Source organism: Rissa tridactyla, chromosome 6, assembly GCF_028500815.1.
Source record: "Rissa tridactyla isolate bRisTri1 chromosome 6, bRisTri1.patW.cur.20221130, whole genome shotgun sequence".
Classification (NCBI taxonomy): domain Eukaryota; kingdom Metazoa; phylum Chordata; class Aves; order Charadriiformes; family Laridae; genus Rissa; species Rissa tridactyla.
Genome location: NC_071471.1, coordinates 5,832,897 through 5,858,694, shown reverse-complemented (window position 1 = coordinate 5,858,694; position 25,798 = coordinate 5,832,897). Strand labels below are relative to the sequence as shown.

General features: G+C 41.1%; 2 protein-coding genes across 17 annotated transcripts in view; one reads left to right on the top strand and one right to left on the bottom strand.

Annotated features, from left to right (window-relative positions):
• Nucleotides 1-14,696, bottom strand: part of PHC3 (polyhomeotic homolog 3) — a 38,902-nt gene extending 24,206 nt beyond the window's left edge. For 5 of the 12 annotated variants that reach the window (XR_008466857.1, XM_054204367.1, XM_054204376.1 and 2 more), the window contains exons 1-7: nucleotides 14,579-14,695; nucleotides 11,095-11,241; nucleotides 10,163-10,321; nucleotides 8,645-8,722; nucleotides 6,899-7,057; nucleotides 5,730-5,828; nucleotides 1,386-1,626 (exon numbers count right to left, since the gene is read on the bottom strand). Coding sequence is in view for 11 of the 12 variants with exons in the window: in XM_054204367.1 (XP_054060342.1) it covers nucleotides 1,386-1,626; nucleotides 5,730-5,828; nucleotides 6,899-7,057; nucleotides 8,645-8,722; nucleotides 10,163-10,321; nucleotides 11,095-11,220 (862 nt within the window). In the remaining variant the exon portion in view is untranslated. Of the gene's footprint in view, nucleotides 1-1,385; nucleotides 1,627-5,729; nucleotides 5,829-6,898; nucleotides 7,058-8,644; nucleotides 8,723-10,162; nucleotides 10,322-11,094; nucleotides 11,242-11,688; nucleotides 12,553-14,578 lie in introns of those variants that run through there. The other 7 variants (XM_054204375.1, XM_054204370.1, XM_054204369.1 and 4 more) reach the window with 7 other exon arrangements.
• PRKCI (protein kinase C iota) overlaps nucleotides 14,600-25,798 on the top strand; it is a 31,943-nt gene continuing 20,744 nt past the window's right edge. Inside the window, exons 1-3 of one of the 5 annotated variants that reach the window (XM_054204381.1) lie at nucleotides 17,799-17,932; nucleotides 21,256-21,402; nucleotides 25,227-25,348. In XM_054204381.1, coding sequence (XP_054060356.1) covers nucleotides 21,332-21,402; nucleotides 25,227-25,348 — 193 coding nt within the window. In that variant the 5' untranslated portion in view covers nucleotides 17,799-17,932; nucleotides 21,256-21,331. Of the gene's footprint in view, nucleotides 14,731-17,705; nucleotides 17,933-21,255; nucleotides 21,459-21,512; nucleotides 24,195-25,226; nucleotides 25,349-25,798 lie in introns of those variants that run through there. The other 4 variants (XM_054204384.1, XM_054204380.1, XM_054204383.1 and 1 more) reach the window with 4 other exon arrangements.

Genomic DNA, 25,798 nt, shown 5'->3' with positions numbered 1-25,798 from the left:
GAAGTTTTTACTTTAAAGTAAGACTAGCACAATTTTTTCAACCCTTTGGATCTATGTTTAGAAATATCTTCTTTGACAGCATATAGTACACAAGAACAATTTATTAGTGGAATATACATCAATTTCCAAAGCCAAATGCAGCAATGAATAAGGGAACATACCCATGCTTTTTACATATATACATATTTATATATATACAGGTACTTCCTATATAAAAGTATCTAAACTTATCTTTTTGGGGCTATTTCTAAGATTATTGCTGAAAAACCCTTTGCTTATTTAAGAATTACATGCAACTTTAAATGGATTTAACTTTTGCTTTGAAACAGACTGGAATGGAAGAGATAACATGTCACAATCAAGAGGATTTATTGATAACTGCTAAGTTGAAGTTTAGGTAAAACAATTTTAAGAGACTAAACAAAATTCCAAGAGCTCAGTAGGAATTAAAACCTTTCCAAGTATGTGCCTGAACTTGAACACACAGACTGAAAGGTATGAATCTAAGAATAGTGCAGCTTCCAGAGATAACACATCACCTTTAAGTGAACCAGTGACTCGCTAGTAATTCCTTACAGCGCACACACATATTTTCCTCCACATGCAAACAACTTCTTGCTTTGTCTTTTCCACTTGAGAAACAACTCATTTATGTTGTCTTTTTTGTTTATTCTGCTAGTGAAGATGGAATTTTTCCTTACAGAAGTGTGTTCTAAGAGCATTAGGGCTCAATACCTCAAGAACGTCTGCCTCACAGTCTTACTCCTTCTCTAAAAGCTGCCATTAAGCCAAGCTAAATTCCACATAATTCAGACCAATTATCCAGACTACCCTTACTCTTTCAAAATAAAGAAGCTAAAACGCAAATACATTACATGCAATGTAAATGCCTATCTAACCAACTGCATGCTTATTTTGATTTATCTCTTGATACGAAATACTAAGACTCTGGGGCACTATTACCTATGGATTTATAGAAGTACTTGATATAAGAACGTTCTGATGACACTGATAAGACAGAAAAAAAAAAAAGCCAAAAAACCCAGCAAAATAGATTTTGATGACGGTAAGAGGTTTGAGGTGGTTTCAAACCATGTATTGCTTCCCAGAGATTGGGGATGACATGTCCTGACCGTAAGCATACAGACAGACCAGTGATGAGAATCATGCTTGTATTACGATTTAAAAACAGTGCTGTATCACACTCCTGAAGTCCTGTGTAACATCCAATATCAACGAATAAGTAAATTTACTATTAACATTAAACTCTCTCATATGGAATATTTAAGAGAATCCAATCAAAGAGCACTGGACTCTGACAAAGCCATAACATACAAATTAACTTTAATTAAAATAACTTTCTTATATCTCCATTTTCATCCTACCTGGTGTTATTAAGTGATGTATGCTTGATGTCCGTGTGACTGGAGTACTCCGACACTCTGGAGTTGGGCTCTCGCCTTTTCTGTTGCTTTCTGAGGGATCTGGTTGGCTGCCCTTGGAACTGGTTACAGGTTTATTAGGGCAGAGAGACAACGACTGAGTTTGACTGCTGCTCTTTGGTGGGCCATTCTGTGAACTTGACAATACACCCAACTTCTGACTGCGCAATGTCAAGTTCTGAACCTGGGAAATGAACAAAACATGAAAAAAACCAAACCATATAAACATCTGTGCCAAATATCTAGGCAAAAATAGCAAAAGAATAACGTTATGTAGTGCTTCTCATCCCATGTGATCAAAATACATGAGAAGTTAAAAATCTGCATATCAAAGTATCTTTTAAGACACAGAATTTAGAGAAGTATAAACATTAATTTGAATTTAAACTTGCATTTTTTTCTCTTTTATTGTGCCTTCAAAGTGAATGACACAAAGCATCTTAAGCAAATGCAATTTTTTTTTATACTGACGTTGCAGAAGTGCAGTGGTCTGTAGGTATGTTTGCAGACACTGACGTAAACCAGAGCCCTGGGTAGTCAGTGGGATCAGAATCTGCTGTATGTTATCCATGTCTTAACAAACCCGAGCCCTTTATTTCTACAGCAATATTAATGTAGCTTTTCATCATGACACTTCCAATGTCACATGAAACAAAAGGTTTGCCTTCTGAAATGTAAATCAGTTGGTGATTATTTTCACTAACGTCTGTTATACCACAGCCAGATTCTGTGAATAATGATGCCACCTTTCCAATCCTACATCCTGAGCCAGCATTTTATTTTCAAGGATAAAGACTACCCTTGTAGCACTAATTTACATCATACTTTACATAATCCCTTCCACATTGAACAGTTAGTACTTGTGTGATGAACAGCTAGTTGACATTTTACTGTTTGGTGTGTTACCACAGGATGCATTCAAATCCTGTTCTGAAGATAACAGTATTTGTTTCCTTATTGGCATGCAGGAGGCATTTACCGCAATCCGATCTCTGTGAGTACAAATCAACCTTCAGCACACCTGAACAGATAAGGTAACACATCTGAGACATCCAGCTCATACATGAGGGGGACGCATGTGAAAAGAAAAAAGTATAAAAGCAGAAGGGAAGAAGAGTAAGTAGGAGAGAAGCGTTAGTTCACCTAACAGGCCATGTTAGGTGTGCCATTGAGACACCGCTAATCATTGATGAACTTCTGAGTTTCTCTGATACTTCTACATGGAAGATGATACTGTGAGATCACCATATTTTACTTTCACAAACATCTTGGCTAAGTGTAATATACACATCTATGTACACACACTTCTTATTAACTGGCATTGCCTACTTGCTCGGGTTGGCTAATATGGTAAACAAAGACATTTCTCTAAGCCCAGCTGACTGAAACCCCAAGGACATATTTGTCACAAGGTAAAAAAAAAAAATAAAATGTTCCGGTGTTAAAGCTTTTCCATTGCCTCACTGACTATGGATGAAACTGGACCTTTGCAATGTCATCGCTGCTATAGAAACTACCAGACAACCAAGGTTAACAACATCTGGCAATAGGGCAGTACTGAACATTGGGAGGGGAGAAGAACAGTTTGACAGGGTCACCACAGCAGCTCATCTGACTGAATAATGCTCTATGGCCTGGGGCGAGATTCTACTGTCCCTCTGCAATGATGTCTCAGGAAGTTACCGAGTCAGGCAGACTTCTGCAAAGTAGGCCTCTAAAACCCTACGGTACAGAAGGGACAAGACTGTAAAGTCATACGCTTTACCTTGAACATAAAAGACAAAGATACAAATGCAAAAATAGCTGCTAGCCCATCCAGTAACCTGTCTGCATTTTACAACTTGCTCTGCAGAATCTGGAGGAAAGGCAGGCAGCTGTGGTAAAGGATAATGAGGCACGATAACTCCACCACTGAAGGGGCAGTCTGTGTTTTCAATGAAGGCTCAACTGATGAACTTAACATTGTGAGCTTGCCCAAAAACATCCTTCATAAGCACACATCTGGATTCTAGCAAGCTCCGGCCCCCTCAGATACGTACTGGAAAAGCAAAGGGAAAGCAAGCTTCAATGATATACCATTTATCACTGTTCTCAGAACAGTGACATATCTCTAAGGTCTTCACATCGTCGAAAAGGAAGCAGACTCAGATGAGACTTCATCATAAGTAAATTAACTTTTTTCTTTGGTTGTTCAATTTGCACAGAAAGAGTTCTCCGAAAAACTGAGAGGCACTGCAAATAAATACAGGCACCAAGCAAGTAAAGGTTCTACTCATGAAGTGAAAAGCTAAAAGTTCTTTTGGATCTGCGAACAACAAATCACAGAAGAACAGCTACTAATAAGCTATTACATATGATCAGTTCCTCAGATGATCTCTACAGAGGATTAATAAAAGAGAAGACAAACCAGGTTCTAGGAAAACATCACTCTTGTCTAGTGATATGTCCAATCAAAATGCCTGCAAATAAGGAGAAAAGCCTATAGATAAACAGATGTCTGGGCAAATAAAACAACTGGTATGAGATTATTATGTTTCTGTGAGAGGCTAACAGCTTATGCTAATCAAGATCCTTTAACAGTCACTCTTGAAGACAAGAAGTCCAAACGAAGACACCTACCTGAACCTGTTTGGGTGTTTTTGAAGGGGATGCTCCCCAAAGATATGTGTGAAGATACCGTATGTGACCTAATAAACTCAATCATGACAAACCTACGTAGTGACACACACACTCTAATGACAGACTCTGACTTTGTTTCTGCAGTTAAGAGGAATCTATTCAACATGGGAAGCAAAAGGTCAACTGAAATATTGGAAGCAATGGCAGGAAGGCTTTACCATGCCCTTTTATTAGGACCCAGTAATAAAAGCCTTGGTCTTACAGTCGAGCCTATCGTATACCGAAAGCACGGTTCCCATTAGACTCTCAGTCTCATAGCATGCCGTTTGCTTTGCTGGAAACACAAATGAAAGGGAAAGAGCTCAACATGTGCTGAGAAAGCAACTGAAAACATACTTACAGGAAGAGTTGCAAAGCTGTATTCAAGTCAAACTGAAAGCAAAGCTCCAGTAAAGGCTAAAACAAGTTAGGAACACCGTCAAGAAAAGAGCACTAATTCAACAAAGTCAGTGGCAGAAGATCTCACTTTGACTGCATTCAGACTGATACAAGAACATTTATTACAATGGACAAACAATAGCAAAGACTAGTAACTCCCAACACTTGCATACCACTCACAAGAAACTTCCGGAAAAGCCTGGGAAGAGACAAGTTTTCAAATCATTAGCAATAGCTCATAGCTCAAGTAATAGTCCTCAACAGCTTGATTCTCAAAAGGAAGACATAACGATTCTCTCAGCCATCATTCAGAAGTTCTTACACAAAGCTGGCTTCAATATGAACAACAGTTCAGTGAAACACATGGAAGCTCTAGTAAATACAATGAAGACAAGTTTCATCTAAACATCTGTTGATCAATTCCATAGTATGGCTCAAACAATAAAAATTATCGACCATCTTGTACTGTCTGTGATGAAACTACATCCACTCGTGGCCAAAGGAAACACTGCAGGCTGAGTAGCAAGCACTACTCATGAGATGAATACAATTGGTACAGTGCTACAAACTCTAATAAAGAACAAAATTATTGAGCACACCGACACATGTGCCCTACTGAGGCAGAGGCAATAATACGACTTCTGTAAAGGAGAGGCAGTGACTCACAAGTCTATTGGAATCTTCTGAAGGGGTCAACAAACATAAGGTCAGAGAACGTTCAACTGGTATAATTTGCTTGGATTTCTGAAAGATTTCTAAATGAGGTCTGTTTACCAAAGGCTTTTAAAGAAATTGCTAAGCTAGAAGAGAAGATCTTTCACGAGAGCATAAATTCGTTAGGTAAGTGTTTACTTTTCAGAGCAGAAGACTATGACAAATATGTTCTGTATATATTTGTGCTGTGCCGTATGTTTTTTCCAGATGATATACAAATATGTTGAGCAGTGAAAAGGTGATACAAGTTCAGCTGCTAACATGAAGTTATTTGAAGTCATAAAGATGACAGCTAAATATGAAGACCTGAAATGTCATATCCAGGATCCCAATTTTACATATAATACAATCACCTCTAAATGTACGATGATAGTAAACAGAAGACACTGAAGTTATACATAACCAGTACCCATTAGCAGTTTTTATAAGCAAGTAAAACTAAGCACAATGTTTCCTTACATCTCAGTTTTGGCACGCTCTACTGGACATACCTTTAAAAAATTTCCACAAGCTCACCTGAGTAGCTGCAGACTGACAGGAAGATGAGGAAGATGATGAGACAACAGGAATGTCAGACTGGACAGCAGCCACAGTGGTTGCAGGAGTAAAAATAAGCTGTTAAGCAAGAAAAACACACCTGGTAAAAGACTGAAACTTTGAAAATGTGTGGAAAAAAACCCCAATATTTAAAGAGAGATGCAGAAGTTATGTGTAGCGATGTAGAGCTTTTTTCTTTTCAGATGAACTTACTCAAAGAATATCTTTCTCTCATATATGCACACACGTATCATTCTTCATACAAGCACTTTAAAGAGAACTTTTCCTCTAATATTACAAATTAGCGAAACAGGGGTAAAAAACATGAAGAGAGCAGCCCAGTATCTACAATGCTACAGAAACAGAACTTAGAAGATCTTCTTATCTGTCAAAATGTTATTTAACAAGCAGAGTTGTTATATCAACTTTACCTAGGCTAATTAAGTTTCATAACGAGAACAGGTATCATACAACCAACCTGAAATTACCAACTTCCAGCATACCTAACTGCCATTAATTTCTTTATAGGCAATATAGCAAAGACAAGCTTTACGGAAGGCTTTGAAGAAAGATCATTAGTCAGTCTTCCACATTTTTAAAGAGATCTCAAATGTCAGGAGTGTCTTTTGCTTTACTTATTAAACCATCTTTATCTCAACCCACGAGTTCTCTTTTTTACACTTCTGATTATCTCCCCGATCCCACCGGGGGGGAGTGAGCGAGCGGCTGCGTGGTGCTTAGTTGCTGCCTGGGGTTAAATCACAACACCAGTGCATTGGAAAACAACACAGACTCCAGTATGCCCTTCTACATAGCCAGTAAAGACAGGTGCTCTTTTTCTATTTTTCCCATGTTTGATCAATTTAATAATTCTAGTAGGACCAGGTTAAAAACACTGAAGCAAACTTCACCAGGGAACTAAGTTACAGCAATCCTTTTATTTCTGATGTTCACAGCGTTTCAGAAAACTCATATTCACAAATTAGTGACTAAATTTTCAGTGCTATCTGAAACTAAAGAAAAACATTCATAAATAACTTATAGACACAAAATAAAACCTGAAATGGTTAAGATTTATTGGAGGGGTCGGGGAGGGGATGACAATGGATGGACCAAAACCAAGCTTAAGAACTGTAATCAAAACTTACCATTTGAGCTCGTAGATACATTTGAGCCTGGCTTGCACTCAGGGTCGGAGAGGTGCTCCCCAGCAACATAGTCTGTTGGGTGATACTGCTGCTGGTGGTGTTGGAGGTCTGTGAACGGCTTATTATCTGTGCAGGTGTAGGAGAGGTGGAGAGGTTAATCTAAGGAAACAAAAATATTGCTTCTGTCATGGAAATTCATTCATCCTAGGGTCTAAAGCCAGAAAGCCTTTGACAAAAATGGCAGGGGCAGTTGAAATCTCTGAACTGTAAAGATACCAAAAATATATTGAGCCAATCATCACACAACTGGATTCTGGCAAGATTATACATTTTCATTCTTAGACTGCAAGCAACCGTTTAGCAGTAAATAACAATAAGCAGTTACAAGTATAAACAATGATATTATGACGTCTGAAAAATATACCTCATAGAAATACACATTTACAGGACATGTAGAATGAGCTTGACATACGTTAAGAAAAAATATCTGATTTTTAATATTTAAGCATCTATAAATGTTTATATTATCTGACTGGACTGATACCTTCTGTTACAGTTGTTCTACAACCTGATCAGGACATTTGTTTGTGCCACCATATATGGACTTTGAATCCTCATTACACATACACACATTTAAAAATGACTGGAGACTAAAACTTTCTACAATTTCACATGAAATGCTCCTCAACAATTGCTCTTTAGCATCTTCTCAAACAAAAGCTGTTGTGGTTTTAGTTTGCCTTTTTTTTCTCCTAACCAATCGAACAGAGTTAAGTGCCCAGCTCTTTTTCATCACTTACTCAAAAGATTTCCTTGAAAAATCCCAGCCCAATTATTCTGTTAGTTTAACATCAGACATCTTTAAAGACTTCCCCTCCAAAATTTAATGAATGAATGATTTTACTTCTAACAACTGTAAGCCAAAGCAATGCTATGAGAGCTTAAAAAAATATACAGTTAAACCACTGAAGCTATGCACTGAAGTCATGAACAGCTTGAGGGCATGATTAATAAGCAGGATGTCTGCAGGACTAACAAAGTCCTACTTGAGACAACTGTAGAACTGTACATAAAAGACTGTGCAAATTACATATCTGAAGATGCCACTTAAAGAAATACAGCATGAACTGAACACAGAGCTGCTAACAACTGAAGCCTGAGCACATGCCTAGACTATGGATAAAGTTATTGAAAGTGCATAAAAGATGCATGATAAAAGATGATAATCAATAAAAGAATGAATGCTATAAACATTTAATCAGTTTCATATATACACATGTAAGCATTGACTTGGATTCTTTAGATTTGGTGCTCTTTCATTACGGATACACAGTTATGATTTTAACCTACAATAGTGCCCTGAATAAAGAAACTGATGTGAAAAATCCAATAAGAAATCATTATAAAAGATGAAAGCTCAGGGAGTGACTCCTGCAGTGGTCTGAACAGTCACTAGCACTTGTGGAGTGAGCAGCTGCCCCTCAGAGCACCAAGAGTGGGCTGGGACTGGGGAAGCCTCCAATGCTGGCCAGCAATGACGGCAGCTGGCAGCATGCATCAGCATCGCTGGCAGATGCTGGAAGCGCAGCCAACATTTATGAGTCGTCATACTTCTATTTACTGTTTCACTAATACTAACTTTAACCATACAAATTTAAATACTAAAATCTTTTCTGGTTTTCCAAGTAGTTAAATAATAACCAAGAGGGGTTGAGAATGGATGGAGGGCTTTGTTCAGTTACGTACCGAGGTCTGCGACATGCTTGACTGCTGAGTGACACTCCCAGTGGGGGAAGTACATTGCCTCCCACCTGACAGGCTTGCCTAAATAGCAAGAATATGTGTCAAATATTGAAACCAAAAAGTGTTTAAGTGATGTTCATATTATTGCATAAACCATCAGAAATATCCCTCTCTACCATTACCTTGTCTCTGAGTTAACAGTAAAAATGCTTTACTCAGTGGAATTAGTTTTCAGCAAAGTGCACTCTGCACTACGGAATGCTATCTGCAAGGTGCTAAAAGCCTTGAATTCCTACCCAATTTCAGGCACACAGGTTCTTGCAGATCAAGACTTGAACAAAAGCTATCAGAGGTAAAGTCTATCAAACTGTTAATGATGGAGCTAACTGATCAGCTCACTACCTATGGTGCTCAGAGCCGTTAATGTGACATCATTAAAAACTGACATTATTAAAACTCACATAATAATTTTTATTATGTTTATAATCCTCTAAAAATAAAGCAAACTTTATAAATTCTGTAAAGAACATCCTTATATTCTAAAATGATAATTTATGTATGCACATCTAAGTGTCTGTAATTGTACGCTATTCTGCCCTTCAGATGAATACAGGGATGGTGATTTAGATTTCTGTATTAACAGACTGCATACCAAAACTTCTTAGCCTTCCCCAATCTGATTTTCTTTGCTCTGTCTTGGTAACTGTAGATACACACACAAATCCATCACAAAAAAGTGACAAATCAATACATTACCACAATCTAATGGAAAAGATATAGAAGAAAAAGCCAGGAGCATAGAAGAGTCAGTCTCAGTTCTGACAACAGCCAGCTATATCCCTGAAGTCTTTAACTCCGTTTTAGCATTTCTACATGTAAAATCATTAACAACCACCTATCTCTGCAAGACAGTATTCTCAATACAAGGTCAACTGAGGTCAAAGGAAATCTTTCCCACTGCTTGAGTTTTCAAAATGGGTCTCCTCCAGTGTCCACTAATGTTAGAAGCTGTGCTTCAGAAATTAAATGTCATTTACTTCCTACATTTCCACACTCCGAATTAAAGTTGAATTTTGCCATTACTTATAATGCAGCCAGATGTGTGGCAAAGCACACTAAGATACCAGATGTTCATTATTATTCTTTGAATCCACTAACACACATTGCTATTCATTGCTTTCCCCATCAACTTTTGAGAAAATCGTGGGATGAAGACTGAAGTAGCCTATTTTTAATACTTATATTATTACTGTTTGATGATTTTCATGATGCATTATAATGTATGCAATAAAGCATGGAATGGTCGCCTACTGGAGCACCTATAACACTGGACAAAATCCTCCAAATAGTTTGGAGGAAGATACAATTTAAAATAACAAAGACATTAAAATATAACAGTGAATTATTGTGAGGCTTTAAGCTCAGGCACTTAACCTGTTATTATGTTTGACAATGCTCTAGAATTGTAGTCCTACTCTAGAAAGTGGTACACCATTCTTTTTCAGCAATCTTCACTCTCACCTGTGGTACAGTTGCCAGACTCTGAAATTGGGTACTGCTTAAGTGCTGCTGCTGCAAAGCAGCAGTCTGCAGCATTAGATGCTGCTGTTGGGCTGCATACATCTGCTGGAGGTACTGAGCAGCTGAGCTAGGAGGACGATGCAAGGCCTGCTGAATAACCTGTGATGAATCAGTAGGTAATTAATTACAATTACAAAGTACACACCATGCTGACATGATGCTGAAGTTTACCTTTACAAGGAAATAAAACCAAATAAATTCTTTCACACCGATCAGGTAATACTGAACTTGCTCCACCACTGTTCTCAAACAAGTCACAGGATATAGTCAACATAAATATATTCACATCTTCAAGGAAAGCCTGACAATAAGCCAACAATATCACACCATTCATAACACAACATCCAAGCCTCTTAGGTTCTTGTCAACAACTCCTACATAATGGTCCACTTTTTGAAAGATCAGGATAGCGTGGGAGAGACTCAATTATCAAACCCAACAGAATGGACAGCGCAGAGTTTGAGTAGACCTAATTTAAAGAACAGCAAGAGGGGGCTGGACCCAAAGCAGCAGTTACACACACACACACATGCCTCTGGATCCCTGTAGTCAATGTTGGTCAAACAGCTCTACTTTGTGTTATTTTGTAAAGTCTTATGTTAATAATCCATACCCTTAGGGAATGGCGACAAACCCAAACTTTTTAGCATAGCGTGCCCCCTCCCTTATTTGGGAAGCAGGCCTGTACCCTGCACTATTCTTAAGTGGTCGATACCCTTCGGTAAACAATATCTTCTGAAAACCAGTAAGTCAGATACTGAGAAAGAAGACAGCAATTAGGAATGGAAAGTTCATCCTGTGTAAAGTATCACGCAATGCCTGTATTTGAGAGCACTGTACAGGACAGGAAAGACTATCTCACAGCCCAGTACCTGGACGGCATGCCGGTCAGAGCCGCTGTAGACAGAGATCTGTGGCAGCTGTGTCCGGGAAGTGGAAGTGGTAGTGATAGTAGTTGTAGACGCAGAACATGTTGTTGTGTTTGGTTCATTCTCCATATTGTGCAGTGTTTGTCCAGCCTGGCAGAATTGAAATAAAAGTGGTTCACAAACAGAAGGCCAGTAGGCAGATTTTAACGGCAAAAAAATCTAAGCTTCACTGAGTAGAATAACAGACAATTTTCAAATGGATAAATTTGTAGTATTTGCTATTCTTTGACGGAATTTGTTGAGAGATGCGGTTATAATCTTCTAACGTCCATCGAGAGTAGCAACAGGTGACCAATTTAAGAATACATGCAAGATTTCCAGCAAGCTACACGGCAGTACTCCCACATCCCTCTTCCCCGCAGCACAGTGCTGAAACCGCTGGCTGACCATTCTGTACATAGAGCAAAACATGTTCTTGGCAAAAATCACCGGTGGCATGCTCTATTTGGAAAGAGATGGAAAGGATGGGGAGAAAAATGCTTTTACTTTTTACAGCAATGTCTCACAAAATACAGCAAGAGCCAAGGAAGAAACTACCTATTTGAAGCATCTCTGATGATTCCTCCCCAACCTTATGAGTCTTCCCTCTGTTGCAGAGTACAGTCTCTCTCCCAAAATGTCGTCTTTAAAACTGAATGAATCACATATCTCAATATATGAGGGGTGCTTACTTTAGTTTCTTTTTCAGTATTAGTATTATGATTAACAGGAAATAGCACAGTTGCTGTTTATTGCTTTTAAAAGGATGTTAAAAAAAACGGGTGGGCAGGAGATTTGTTTCCTTTTTACAATAAAGAAGGGCTCAGAAAAATAATCGTTGAGAGAGCTGCAACATACTAGGAAAAAAGTATCATTGCCAAGTGCTTAACAAACGGCCCATTGGATGCTGCATCAAACAGGAACACAATTAGGAGTTTCCAGTCACACAGCCGAAAGCAGAATGCCATGCTGGAGGCTGCTGCTGCTATCTTCACCTCTCAAAACACTACTTTGCAAGTAGAGAACTGCACGCGATGCCATAGTTCCCAAGTACTTGGAATAACTAGATGACCTTTAAAGGTCCCTTCCAACCCAACAGATTCTATGAACTAAACTTTAATAGATACACCATCACCTAAGGACCTCACGCCTATCATTGTATTGTATACTTGCATATGTTTTGCCATCAAAGAAAATTCATGGCAACAAAGCATGCTTTAAAAGCAAAGATCCCTACTACTAGAACTGAAGAAAAAAATATGGTTTTGTTGTTAAAAATTCGGATCTGTTGTGCATCATTGATGTCATTTGTCTACCTACATTAGAGCACAAGCTAACATAGATGGTTAACCACTTCAATTGAAACAAAACCAACATCACTTCTAAAAACTTTACATTAATTTCACATAATGCTACTGAAAAGTACCTTGAAAAAAATCCTGTCTCCTCCAGAGGACATTAAAAGCGCATCAAAATATTTACACCTTCAACTTGTCTAGCTCGTTTTAGCAGAGAGTTATGCAACCAGTTAAATTAGCCTAAGAAAACAACATTGGATGTTTGATTTCCTTCATTCTCAGCCACATTTTGGATGTATTATTAGTGAGAAGTTACAATTTAACCCACTCTACGAGCTATTCCATCAGAAGTTCACCCCGTGAGAGCTGTTAATCCTGTAGCTGAAAGTGTCTCATTTCCAAAAATAATTTTGCCACTATGTTCCTGCATTGGATGTACAAGGAAAATAAGAAAGAGCTCCTAAACTTTTGTTCAGCGTAGCGTGGCGCTGAGCTGCATCTCAGTTCCTCCTCTAACACCTCACTTCCAGCCGAGATGAGACGGCTACTTGCCACCCCTCGGAACTACCGCCACGCAAACACCAGGCAGCACAGCACCAACACGCAGAAACAGCGTGCCCTCTCTCGGCTGAAGGAGCTGTAATGTGCTTCAACAGATGACACTTGTTAGAAACCTCCCCTCTCTTAATGTGAGGAGTGGAATGCTGCAGGGAGAAGAGGAAATACATAAAATATGGTTGTTTTTAGCAAGGGAAGCAAGAATCCATTACAATTCAGTAAATGGGTATTTTATGACAGAAAGCATAAAAACCAATACAGGCTTAAAATCAAACTGCCTTTACAGCTTTGCTTTACAATGCTGTATATGTAGAGATCACTTCTAGTTATAAAAAAAACCCTCTCTGGTACAATTGAAAATAATGATCGGAAATTGTTCATTGAGCACTCAGCGCTATCAAAAAGGCAAAACTCCTAACTTACAGTAAAATTAATTTTGTTAAATATACGATGAAGAACTTAGAATGATATTGCCTGTGAGCAACTTTAACTCAAAAGAACCTCTAATGCAAAGTAAGTTTTAGAAAACACAACTTTAAACAACCACTACACATTTAAGCAAGCCCAAAATACAAAGCACAACAGAAAACTATATTGAAAATAAGTATTTATTCAAGCAGTAACAGTATGAGATACCACATAATTTCAAATTACACTGTGCTTAATGTAAATATTCAGAAGTTTTGTTCTCTATATTTTTTGGTCAAAGCAAATAACTAAAGTAAAAAAATACCTGCTATTCTATACTAATAACATTAAACTACCTTCACAGTGGATATGAATGTCACTACTCCTGTTTTAGAGAGTTTGGCTTTTGGTAAACATCATGGTAATAACTAACACTGCTGCCAATCTGCAACCATAACTGGTATTTGAAAATAGGTTTGGTATTTGGGATTTTTTTTTCTTAAGATATACAGTTTATTCTTACTCTTTCCATTCATGACCCCTCCTTACTACTCCAAGGGTACAAAACACAGAAAATAAAGGAAAAGTCTAACCCCTATGGGCATTTTTGTATGTGACCCAAGGCTCCAAAATAAACCCTCTCTCTTTCCCCCCACTCCAGCTACAGTATAGGCCAACCTTACCCAAACCTTGGGGTTCTGTATTTTTCTTAAAAAAAAGGAAATTTAAAACAGTGCTCTGTGGAAATACAACCCACGCCTCGCGGTGCAACTTGCCGCTGCGAACCGTCACGGAGCGGCCCAGCCGGGGGGGCAGCCGGGGCCCGGGGCGCTAAGGGAACCCTGGGGCGGCTCCTCAGGCGGCGGCCAGGCCCCTCGGCGGCCGCTCCCCGCCGCGGGCCGGGCCGGCCCGTCCCGTCCCCTCAGCCCCCCGCACCGGGCCGCGGCCTCGCCCAGCCCCTCCTCCTCCGCCGCCACAACCGGCGGCCGCGCTCCGGCCCAGCGCTACCGGGAAGGGAGGAAAGGCGGGCGGGAGGGGAGGCACCCGCTCCCCGCGGGGGCTGGCCCGCCGCCGGGGTGCTGTCAGGGCGCGGGTCCCCGCCTACGCGCCCCGCCCCGCCACGGCCTGGCCGGGGCCTGCCGCTGCCGCTCCCCCTCCTCCGCGCGTCCCGCCGGGAGACTCGCCTCGGACAAGCCGCTCACTCCGCTTCCGCCATCTTCTCGCCTCCCTCAGGGGGAGGCGCCGCGCAGGCGCGTTGGGCGCCGCCGTTGCCGCCGCCGGGCACGTGACGGCGCCCGCCGCCATGTTGTCGTTGGAGCTGGGCGTCGTCCGTGAGGTGAGGCCGGGCCTGGGCTGTCAGCGGCCGGCACCGCCGGCCCTTCTGGGTCGTGGTGGGGGAACGAGTGGCTTCACGGTAGTGCAGGGAGGTTGTGGTGGGGAGCAGTAGCCCTGCTGGGGTGAGGGGCCTGGCCTCCCTCAAGGCCCGCGGCGCTGTGTGGCAGCAGGGACAATTGCAATTTTCCTGTGGGAGTGGCAGAGTTGAGTGATATGTTCCTAGGGGCTGTGGCAAATAAGCTTTCTTCACAGAATCATAGAATGGTTAGAGTTGGAAAGGACGATAAAGACTATCTAGTTCCACCCCCCTGCCCTGGGCAGCGACACCTCCGACCAGGCCAGGTCGCTCAGAGCCCCGTCCAGCCTGGCCTTGAACCCCTCCAGGGATGGGGCAGCCACAGCTTCTCTGGGCAATGTCATGCTTTTGCCATAGTAGGGAAATGATACGTGATGATTTGAGAGTGCTGTTGAGAGGTTAGTCAGGGAAATATCTACTCATAGTGCTTTTCCACATTGGCTGCTCAAGGATCTCAGCAGCTCCAACCAGGACACTGGTGGTGAACTTCTCTGAGGGATATGAAACAGAAGAGTCTTTTAGCTCCGTTAACTTAGCTTTCGGTGCCTTCCTACAAAATGTTGGCTCTCGAGCCTTTCCCTGCTATGGGGAAGACCAATTCTCCCTCTAAATTAACCTTAATTGTTCAGAGATGAATTAATTCCTGTCTGTAGGTGGTAGCAGCTCCTGTGTATTACCTGGCATAAATAAGCAAAGCTCAACCTCCACAAAGACAAGTAGCCACTATACCACATAAGCCTAATTTGAATCTTACATGGGACATCTTGACAAACTTGGCACCTCTCTCTTCACAAAATGTCTTTCTGTGATGAAGAAATACCTTCTGTATCTTCGAATTGCATAGCATTATTCTGTAGCCTCCAGGCATACTAGTATTTTCAAATTTCCTTGTATTCTCAACGATACAAGAAGCAAGCAGCTACATTGGACAGAAGTGCTGGCTCCTGACACTAAATATTTGACAGAGAACCAGTTGTGTGAGTGAAAATTAAATTGGCTAAAAATTGATAATTAAAAACTGACAGTTGGATATGAAGGGGGAAAACAACTGCCAGATGTCTAGCAGCTAGTTGGGATACATAAGTATTTTGCAAAGAAAAGAACCTCAGCAAGTGTCTTATAAAACTCAAATACCTTCCAAAGCATTATAGATGAGCTTAAACTGTTGCAGGATGAAGCAGTTACACTGACCACAGGTGGACTACCTGTGACAAGTAGTGGTAATTTACCAGCTCTAATGAGGATGCCTTGTTTGTATAAAAGATCAGATGATGATTCTGTAGGCGAAAATAGGAATTCTCATAGGTTAAAAAAGAAGGAGGTGTAGGGAAGGTGAAGACTCATGCTGAAATACCCTTGGAGATCTGGTAGAAAATAGAAAACACATTGGAAGTCCTGGTGCAAGATATGGGTGAGTAGATACAGCAAGGTACTTCCTGATGCTCAGAAAGGATTTAAGACTGCCTGGAAGCTGGGTGGAGCAAATAACTTTTTTATGAGGAGAAAAAAACCCCAGCCAACCACTGCAGGAAGGTCAGGTAGCATGAAAAAGAATTCTGTGCTTTGTAACCACACTTAAGGCAAACACCAAATAGGGCCTTAAATTATTTTACTGTATTTGCTAGCACGAGAAAGAGCAAAGTGTGTGGATTAGAAAGTGCTGATCTCGCGTAGCGGCCTGTAACTGAGCACGGAAAAGCTGAACTCTGTGCTGCTCTGATAAAAATATCTATGTATGATGCCGATTGAAATTGGTTTTACTGTAAGAGAAGAAAACAAAGGTTCCTTATGTTTTAGGATTGCCAGAAACATCCATCTGTTAGGAAGTGTTGGGCAATGTAAATATGTGTTATCAAATAGGCGAAGCGGGAAGGAAATACTCCTTGCAGTGATAAGGTGGTTTATGATTAACAGTTTTAATAAAATACCTTCTGTTAACCAACTCCTATCGCCCCCTTAGTTAAAAAAACATCCTTCCTGTTTCTTTCTTAGAAATATCTCTTTAAAAATATCTTAGCCACTTGATACATGGTAATTAAAACTTCACCTTTAGAATCCTTATAGAAAATATTTTAGTCAACAGTCGTAAGAAACGCAGTGCTATTGCTTCCGGGCAGCTCTGCGTTAAAATTCCGCTTTGTGTTAAAACCCCGAATTCTCTGTGGCTCCTCTCAAACGGTGCTGGTGGTGACAAAATTAGCGGCGGGGTCACGGCACGAAGCTGATGGCCAAGGAGCCAGCGAGAGGTGCCCAGGGCTGCCGGTCCTGGCCCTCAGACGGGCTTGGTCCTACCCGACGGCCCAGCGAGACCCGGCGGCGGCTCTCTCGGAGCTCTTAACCCTCACACGTAGGGGGGTCCTGTTTGTACCTAAGTGAAACGATGGCGTTCCTCCTCCGCCCCTCTCCCGGCTGCGGTGAAGCCCCGCAGGATAAGCCGCTACCGAAGGAGGCCGCAGACCCAGCCGCGCCGGCGCCAGGGCGGTGCTGCCGCCCGGCAGTCCCAGCGTGCCTGGCGGTGGGCTGTACCAACTGCCAGGGAAGGGAGGAGAGGGGCCAACGAGGTGGCAGCTGGATATACCAGCTCAGCCGCCTTTTCTGCCGGCTGCCTCCCCCCTTCCGCCTCGGCGTGGAGCATTCCGCTCCGCAGGTGTGTGCGGGGAAGAGTCCACATACCGCGCCGGGGGGGAGCACACACACACAGACGAGGCGTGGCGCCCGCCCTCCCCGGGCGGCACAGCCGGTGATCGGCTGCTCCCGGACCGCCTCCGCCTCCCCGTGGGGCAGCGCCCGTGGTCCCCTGCCGCACGGCTCCGCGCTCCCCGCCCCATCCCAGTGTTTACACCCCTTTCACTCGGCGTGGTCCCGCCCGCCCTGGGCTGGCGCCGTGAGGAGGGGGCGGGTCCGCGGCGCGCTCGAGGGACGGCGGCGGCTGCGTGACCCCTGCCGCCTCCGCCCGGTCCCGTCGCCCGCCCGCCGCCCCGGGCTGGGTCGCCCGCCGCCGGGAGGGGGGGATGCCGACACAGCGGGACAGCAGCGGCAACAGCACCATGTCGGCTCCGGGTGGCGGAGGGGGCGGACTCGGCGGGGACAGCGCCCACCAGGTCCGGGTGAAAGCCTACTACAAGGGGTGAGTGAGGGCGCGGGGGCGGCCGGGTCCGGGCAGGCGGCGGCCGGCGTGAGGAGAGGGTTGTGGGGGCCGGGGCCGGTGGGCTGGGCCGGGAGAGGGGCTGGGGGGCCGGGGCTGAGGCGAGCGGGGCCGGTGGGCCGGGCCGGGCCGAGCCGAGCGCCCCCGGATCGCCCTCCTCCTGCCGTGGCCTCAGCGGTAAACAGGGATGTACCTGAGGGGCCTCTATCACCCCGCGGCCCCCGCACCCCCAGGCCCTGGTTGTTGACCTGCTGTCAGTAATAAACGTATTTTCCTTCATAACGCTTTGTTGGGGGACACATCCCAAAATTCATACTTAAAAATATACGTTCAGGGTCCAGCTTTGGTCCCTGTCTCTGCATGTTAAGTGATAATGAGTTCTAAAGGAAGAGGATGTTTGGATGAAAAACGTATTTAATAAATTTTTAAGCTGCTTCCCGGGGACTAAGTGGCTTCCGAGGAAGGCTGTGAATGAGAACTAAGATACGTCTACTGTCAATTGTGCTTCTGCTGTAAAAAACGTACAAGAGGTCTGCGCAGTGAAAATCTGAACGTCGCTCGTCTAATTCAGCATCTCTCCAACAATAACATATAAGGCAGAAGAAGTGTTCTGCTTTGGGTGCACAACTTCCTATTAAATAGTAACAGTTACAGGACCTGACTTTAAAAGTTGGAGTGCAAGGGTTGAGAGTGGTTCATTGGGCCATGAAGTCTGAGAGGAGGTGATCTAAGCAGAAAAAAATGTAGGTTGCGTTTTTTGGGTTAAGGTTGAACACATGCTTCTCTCGACAGCTTCCTTCCAGTTAGCTGTATTAAGTACAAGAAAAGATTTATTGTATTTACACTATTTATCTCTAGTGTTATCATTTTAAGGAGAGGTGTAGAAACCAAGCTGAGCATTTGGTATTTGCTACCTAGTTTGATTTTTGGCTTGTGTCTGCTTTGGGGCTTTTTTTGACAGAAGTCTGTAGAAGTACTGTAGAGACTGGCACAATCTGTGGCTTTAAAGGACGTGTGAAACACTGTCAAAGTAATAGTACGTGAAATTCTAAGCTCTTTGTTTTACAGTCCCTTTAATCCACCATTTCTTAAGGATGTGGTGATGCCCCTGGCTATTGGCTGGCAGAAGTGTTCATTTGGTCAGGCAGTGAACTAAAGTGTGAAGTGTTCTGGGTTAAAACCATTTATTTTTCTTCTGCTGGGTCGGTTTTAATCTTGATCATTTCCACATGCAATCACATGAATTCTTGCTTTAGCACAGGGAGGCTATGGTGCAAGAAGAGCGAGAAAGCAGCTCAGGGTTGTGGGAGTGAGGAAGAAAACTGCTATGTTGGGCAGGAATGCTGGCTCATGACACTTATATATTAGGTAATAATTTCCCAGACACTGGAATGTTTCTTTTGAGTCTCGTGTATGGACTTTTTATCAGTTAATGCAATTATCATTTACTTTTAATAACGATACTGAGTCATATAGGGTGTTGCTTAACCATTGTGAATACCAACAAACTAACAAGCTGAATGCCTTAGTCATGATTTATTTTGAGATCTAAACAAATTATTCTCTCCACTTCCTTACAACGGAAGGTCTCATGCCTTCTTCTCAGACTGGCACTATCAAGAAGTGGGTATTGAAGCAAAGCACTTTACCTGCACTTACATTGAAATGACTTGGAGACTGAGGATCTAAATGCTGATATCAGAGGCAGTATTTTCCCCTGTTGTCAAATAAACTGTCTCAAGATTAGAGCAGGATAGAGGATTTAATGGGAAATAGTGTTAATCAGGAAATGTTAATCTCTCTTAATTTCTTTCTAATAGAAGCATTCAAGTGGGTTGTAGAAATTATTGTGAAAGTCTTGCTAGGAAGGTCTTTCCAACTTCCAGAAGCATTTCTGGTTAAAGAAAAAAACCCAGCAACTCAGAAGCACAGATTTTTTTCTTGAAATGGCTGGGAATCCGATAGTCAGGATACTCCCTTGGGGCTGGAGACGCTGAGCAAAGAGCCGAACCTGAATCCCCAAAACATCCCTGAGTCTGGCCCAGAGCCTAATTGCTTTTCTCAGCCAAGACAAAGGCTTTCATGAAGAACTCTTTGAAGGGTCTTTGTTTCATTCAACCGTGCAGTGGTAATTCTTTATCTTAAATTCATGAAATATGTAAAACCAGGAAGGAAAGTTTTCCTAAAATGAACAGAGATTGTGAGAATAAGAGGACGGGAATTCCCAGAGACTTGGGAATTAGGACATTAGGTTGAGTTTATCCAGGTATTTCCTTCTCTCAGGTAAGCCACGCTTATCTTTCTCATAGGGCTGGTTGTTTAAAATGCTGAAAGTAGTCTTACCTGTTTTAAAGAGTTACCGTAATCTGTGCAGTGTCCATAACAGAGGCTCCTGAGTGAGTTCTTAGGAATTGCATTTTTATACCAGATGTTTACATACTTTTTTGTTGATAGAGTAACAACGTGTAGCAGCTTCAAATGTGTGGTACTGAACAGCATCTGTAATTACAACCATTTCAGTTTTCTAATATTATTCAAAACTTACCTTTTGTCTTATCTCATTTGTTGTATATGCTTTTTGTCAGTTCAGTACAAGAAGGTATTATATCATTAATACACATGGGGAGGATTGTATTGTAGCAGTAGAGAACAGGTAGGAATAATACAGTGCTCGTGCACTAGGAATCCTGTAGAATTAATGTTGTTGACTTTTAAAAAAAAGAGACAAAACCAACCAACCAACAACCTTGAAGAACCCTTTTTCCGTCATGATTAGAACTGCTAGCTTGTGTTCTTTCAGTGCCTGACACAGATTTTGCACCGTTTTAACTGTGCAGGCTGCAATGTAGGTTAGACTTTTAATATAGTTAAGGGCATAGGTTACTAATGCTTTGCCCACCTTCACTTTGATTTGGTGCAAATGAAAAATACTGACAGTCCTTTCATGATACATGTTAAACTTGCTTCTTTTCTTAATTTTAATACATTTATGTGAGTAGGAAAAGTGGGGGGAGAGATTTCCATTTTAATTGTAAAATCAAAATGTGCCTCCATAAATATTTCCAGGAAATTAATTTCTTAAGAATTTTTGAGTTCTTGCATCCTTTCCTTATATTGCTTTCTGTCTTGAGCGCTTCCCAGTCAGTTCTTCAGCTCAGTGGCTTTCATTGTCTGTTAAGGATCAAATTCCACATAGGAGAGTGTTCAGCTTAAGAAAGCTTTGGTTTAAGCCTATGAACGCATTTTCACCCCTTCTTGCAGTTTCAGCATTGGCTCATTTTCTGGTGTTACATTTTTTTTTCCAGAAAAAGAGATTGCAGGAGCAGGCAATTTGAGACCTCAGACTCCCACGGGGGAAAGAGATGCTTCAAATTGTTCTGAATGGCAGTGCCTGCACCTTACGGTACTGAAATGATACTGAACCAGCAGAATTCTCCAGGAGTCTGGTACAGGTTAATTTCCATGAGCTGTAACAAGACATTGTCAAAAGCTTTAATGACTGACCCAGGTGTGTGATAAATATGTGGATATGTAGATAATATGCGATTATGTATCTGTATATTTCCACATATATAATATGTGATAGCTATGTTAGGCCGCAGGTGGAGAAATCTAAAGCAGTGTAGTCCCTGTTCTTGCAGCTGATTGTTCTCCCAGAGAAGTTTAAGCTCAGAAGTGAAAAACAATATGAATATTGAGTTGCATTTAACTGTTGGCGTTGGTTTTTTTTTTTGTTTTGTTTATTTGGTTGGTTGTAGGTGGTGTTTGTTTTCTTTTTGTTAAAGGATGTTGTGACTGTTGGATGATCTGTAAAAGAAAAGGCATGAGAAAAGCTGTTTGATCTCAGAGGAAAGGTGGGGAAGGTAGTGATGAGGTCTAGAGATATTTAAAATCTGTTCTGTAGTGTTCGTGTTTAGATTCACCATTTGCATTTTCCCTGTCTTCCTATGGTTAATCTTTTACTGATTCTTACTTTTGCAGGATGTTGATTCAAGCAAGCCTTTTATTAATACGAATAAAATGATCCTTTATTAATATTTATGGGAGCTATAAATGACAATATTTCTACTGAAAGTAGTTCAGGACAATCTCTCTCTTGTTTATTTGCATATTTCTACTTGCAGGTCCCCGATTAAGACCTATTATTAAAAAAATGGTGCTTCTATAGCTAATAGTTAATAGAGTTAATTGATGCATCCAGATATGGTGGTGTGCTTGAATCAGATTTCCTTGTTATTCCCTGTGTGTGTCTTCAGGAGACAAATGAGGACATTGTGCCTTAGAATAGCTTTATAACAAACATGCTTATTAAAAGCAGGGCATAAGCTTTTCTTCATCGGAAGGAAAGGGCTATTGTCAAGAAATTTTTTCCCATGTCTTAATGAAAGAAAGCATTTTGTATTTTTTCGTGCAAGGCTGTGGTCTGCCTTAACTTTCCTTTGTTCTTTAACTTAGCCTACTAGTTTTTGTTTAAAATGCCAAATTTCTTCTCAGTAGAGTTTAACTTTATGTCTTAGCTTGAGTGAATACAGCTTTTTCCCAATGACCGCATCATCAATGCAGTGTTAGGTGCAAGAAATGTGGAAAGCACGTTTTAAAGCAAAGGTGTGATAACAGAACCGCCCTGGAAGTGAGACCTGTCTCAGTAGAAATTGTCAGTGTCATCAGTATAGTTAAAATGGCAAAATAAAGCTCGTAGAAAGACCTGCAATCTTTCAGTTTCTTTCTTATGTAAAGCTGGCTTCACGTATTAGGAAAAGTGTGCTAGATGTTGCTTGTAGAACCTTATTCATTCTTCCTTTTTTTTTTTTTTTTGTGTATTGCTATTAGCTAGGGTTCTCTGAAAGGCTGATTAGTGTTTTTTTTATAGCAGAGAGGATGAGATCTTCCAAATGTACTTAACAACTGTCTGATACATGTCCTGCTGGAGGTATTTGAGTAGTAATTTAGAGAACTTTCTTAAATTCTAAAATAATTAAACTCCTTTTATTTGAAGGACAACTATTTTGCTACTTGAAGGTAGCAACAAGTAGGAAGAGTGGCTTTTTTTCACTCGGTACCAGCTTTTACTTTATAGATATGGAAGGATTCCTGGGCTGTTCGGTACATCTTAACATTATGACTTTTTCTTTTCACTGTAGTGCAGGTAAATCTGTTTTAAGTGGACTTGAATTATCAAATTTGGAAACCTACTGAACTGTTTTTGCTAATACTTTTTTTTTTTTTTTTTTTTTTAAATCTTCAGTTTTTGCTAGAGCATCAGTGATTACAGTCTCTTGAGGTTGTGGTCTATCACCTAACTCTTTTTGCTTGTCTGGCAATAATAGTCATGTAATCATCACTTCTTTTAACATACCCTCTCCCATTACTGACTAGTTCAATCACAAAATAAACCGCAATAGTTGAAATACTTAATTCTGACTTCAGAACTTAACTTTTTGTTTAAGAAAATATTCCAAAGTGAATATATCTGCACTAAAATGGGAATAAATGAAGCGATGGTAAACTCTAGCACAAAATGAATGAAGTTGCTAAGTAAGCAGTGCCTTATTTCCTTCCCTGACAAACAGGAAATACAGGTTAAGACTTTGTCTCCTAATGTAGGCTCCTGGGTTTCTCTTTGGTTGATGCCTGGGTGTCTGTAACAGAGACAAACGTTGGCATTGGGTTCGCAGCTTGTGCTTTTTCAGAGAGGATGCGAAGGGAGAACTTTGTATCGGAGAGAACACAGTTTGTCTTGGGGGACGGGTGCAATCGGGTGTTTCAAACAAAGCCCCATTTGCCCCAAAGTACTGTACTGTGTCTAAATATTGGGGTCTAAATATTGTTTTGGTTTGCATTTTGTTTCATGTGGAAAGAAGAGGAGCAATTCTGCAAACAAATAATGTAGCAACTTTTTGACTGCTTTATTCAGATTACTTAAGAGGTGTCATTTTACTATCCTAACCATTTACTGAAATCTTTCCCTTAACTAAACTAACCATGTTCATGCTTATAAATCCAGAAGTAGGCTAGCTGTTCTTCTAGAGTGCTTAGAAATCGCTAGTTTGTTTTATTCATGCTGCTGAACTTAAAGGAGCCTCAGGCAAGCATGTTTATCACATGTGTTCTCTGCCACTCCTGAAAGTGGTTCAGGTTCAGTGACCACAGTATGTTGTGTTAAGTCACCTTCTTGATACCATTCTGCCCATGCACAAGATGATTTAAAGAGGTTTAAATTGCTGCATATGTACGCTTCAGTCTGGTAAGTATGCTGATGTGAATTTTGACCAGATCCAAACTTTGTCTGTTGCTTCAATTATTTTTTTCCCACCACCAAATACTGCTGGTGGGTGGCATCAACTGAAACAAATCCCAACTGGCAGAGGTTTTTGGGGAAGATTAGTCTCATAGCTTGAACATTTGGCTTATGCGAGGTGTTTGAAGAGTGTCTTGTAAACAGTCCTCTCTTGTTTTTCCTCCACCTTCCTCTGAACCGTATCTCTGAAATCCTTTGTTTAAAGGACTGCAACCCTGAGTCACCTGGTCCCCTGTAAAGCCCAGTAAATACCAAGACAATGGGTTAGCATTTTGTGTTAACATATTTAAAACACCAGGTTAACTAACTCTTAATTATAACAGAAGCACCCATTCTGCATAACAGTGAAGTAGTAAATTTTAATCCTAAATACATGTTTCTCTGTCAGCCCTCCCTGTCGCAGTGAAGCATCACGGGTCTGTTTTTTAAAGGAACTTTTAATATTTGGAACATTCCCCCTAATCCGCTAGGAAACCTGTTTAATATTTTTAATTAATTTTTCATAACATCTACACAATCAAAATTTAGCTGGAGAATATGTATATGTTCTTACAATGGTTTGATATCTTATAACAAAATAACTGTTAAAGAGCAGGCAAACCCAGCAACATATTAATAATGTTCTTCAAAATGTTTCCAGCATTTAATTCTTCAGTTTCCACTGTTGTAAGTCATTCCTGTGTGTGGTTAATATCTGCTGCAGCTCACTTCATAGGTATTAGGGCATTTAAATCTTAATTTTTCTTAAGCAGATACCCAAAGGGTTAAATGTCAACTAGTTGGTAATAAAAATCACTTGGAGCCTGACTTTGCTACAGAAAGGGAATTTACATGCTAATGGTTTACAACATTAATATTTTTCAGGGGGCTGCAGCAGGGATGGGGTTTATATTAGTGGTATATGGAAGGCATTAGAGGTGATGATCAAGTGCTACATATTGCAGTATAATTCCTCAAACTTATTTTTCTCTCGCTCAGGGACATCATGATAACGTATTTTGAACCTTCCATCTCATTTGAGGGACTGTGCAATGAAGTTCGAGACATGTGCTCCTTTGACAACGAACAGCTTTTCACCATGAAATGGATTGATGAAGAAGGTAAATCAATGCTTGGTGCTTGATCTTATGACAAATATTTGATTGATACGTTCCTCGGCTGTCTAGCTCTCCTCTCCCTTTCATCTTTTCCTTTCCCTCTGCCTTCATAACATAAGCTTATAAAACATACTCCATAAATATGTTTTTAGAAATAGTAAATCTGGCTCTAAAAATAATGCTAGAGCTCTCTAGAGTATATCTTAATGGAAAGGTCATTCAGATGACTTAGCGTGGAGAGCTCTATTTTTTTTACCAAACAAATAAATTAAAACTCAGTGATTATGAAAATATGAATTCAGTGTTACTGTGTGTTAGGAAGGGAATGGAGTATTCCGTTGTACTGCTGGAGAGGCACATGGTTCCCCTTAAGTCTTAAATCTTTGAGAGCTAAGCTAATCTTAAATGGTACAAACCACAGCATTTATCTACAGTATTGATACAACTTAATAT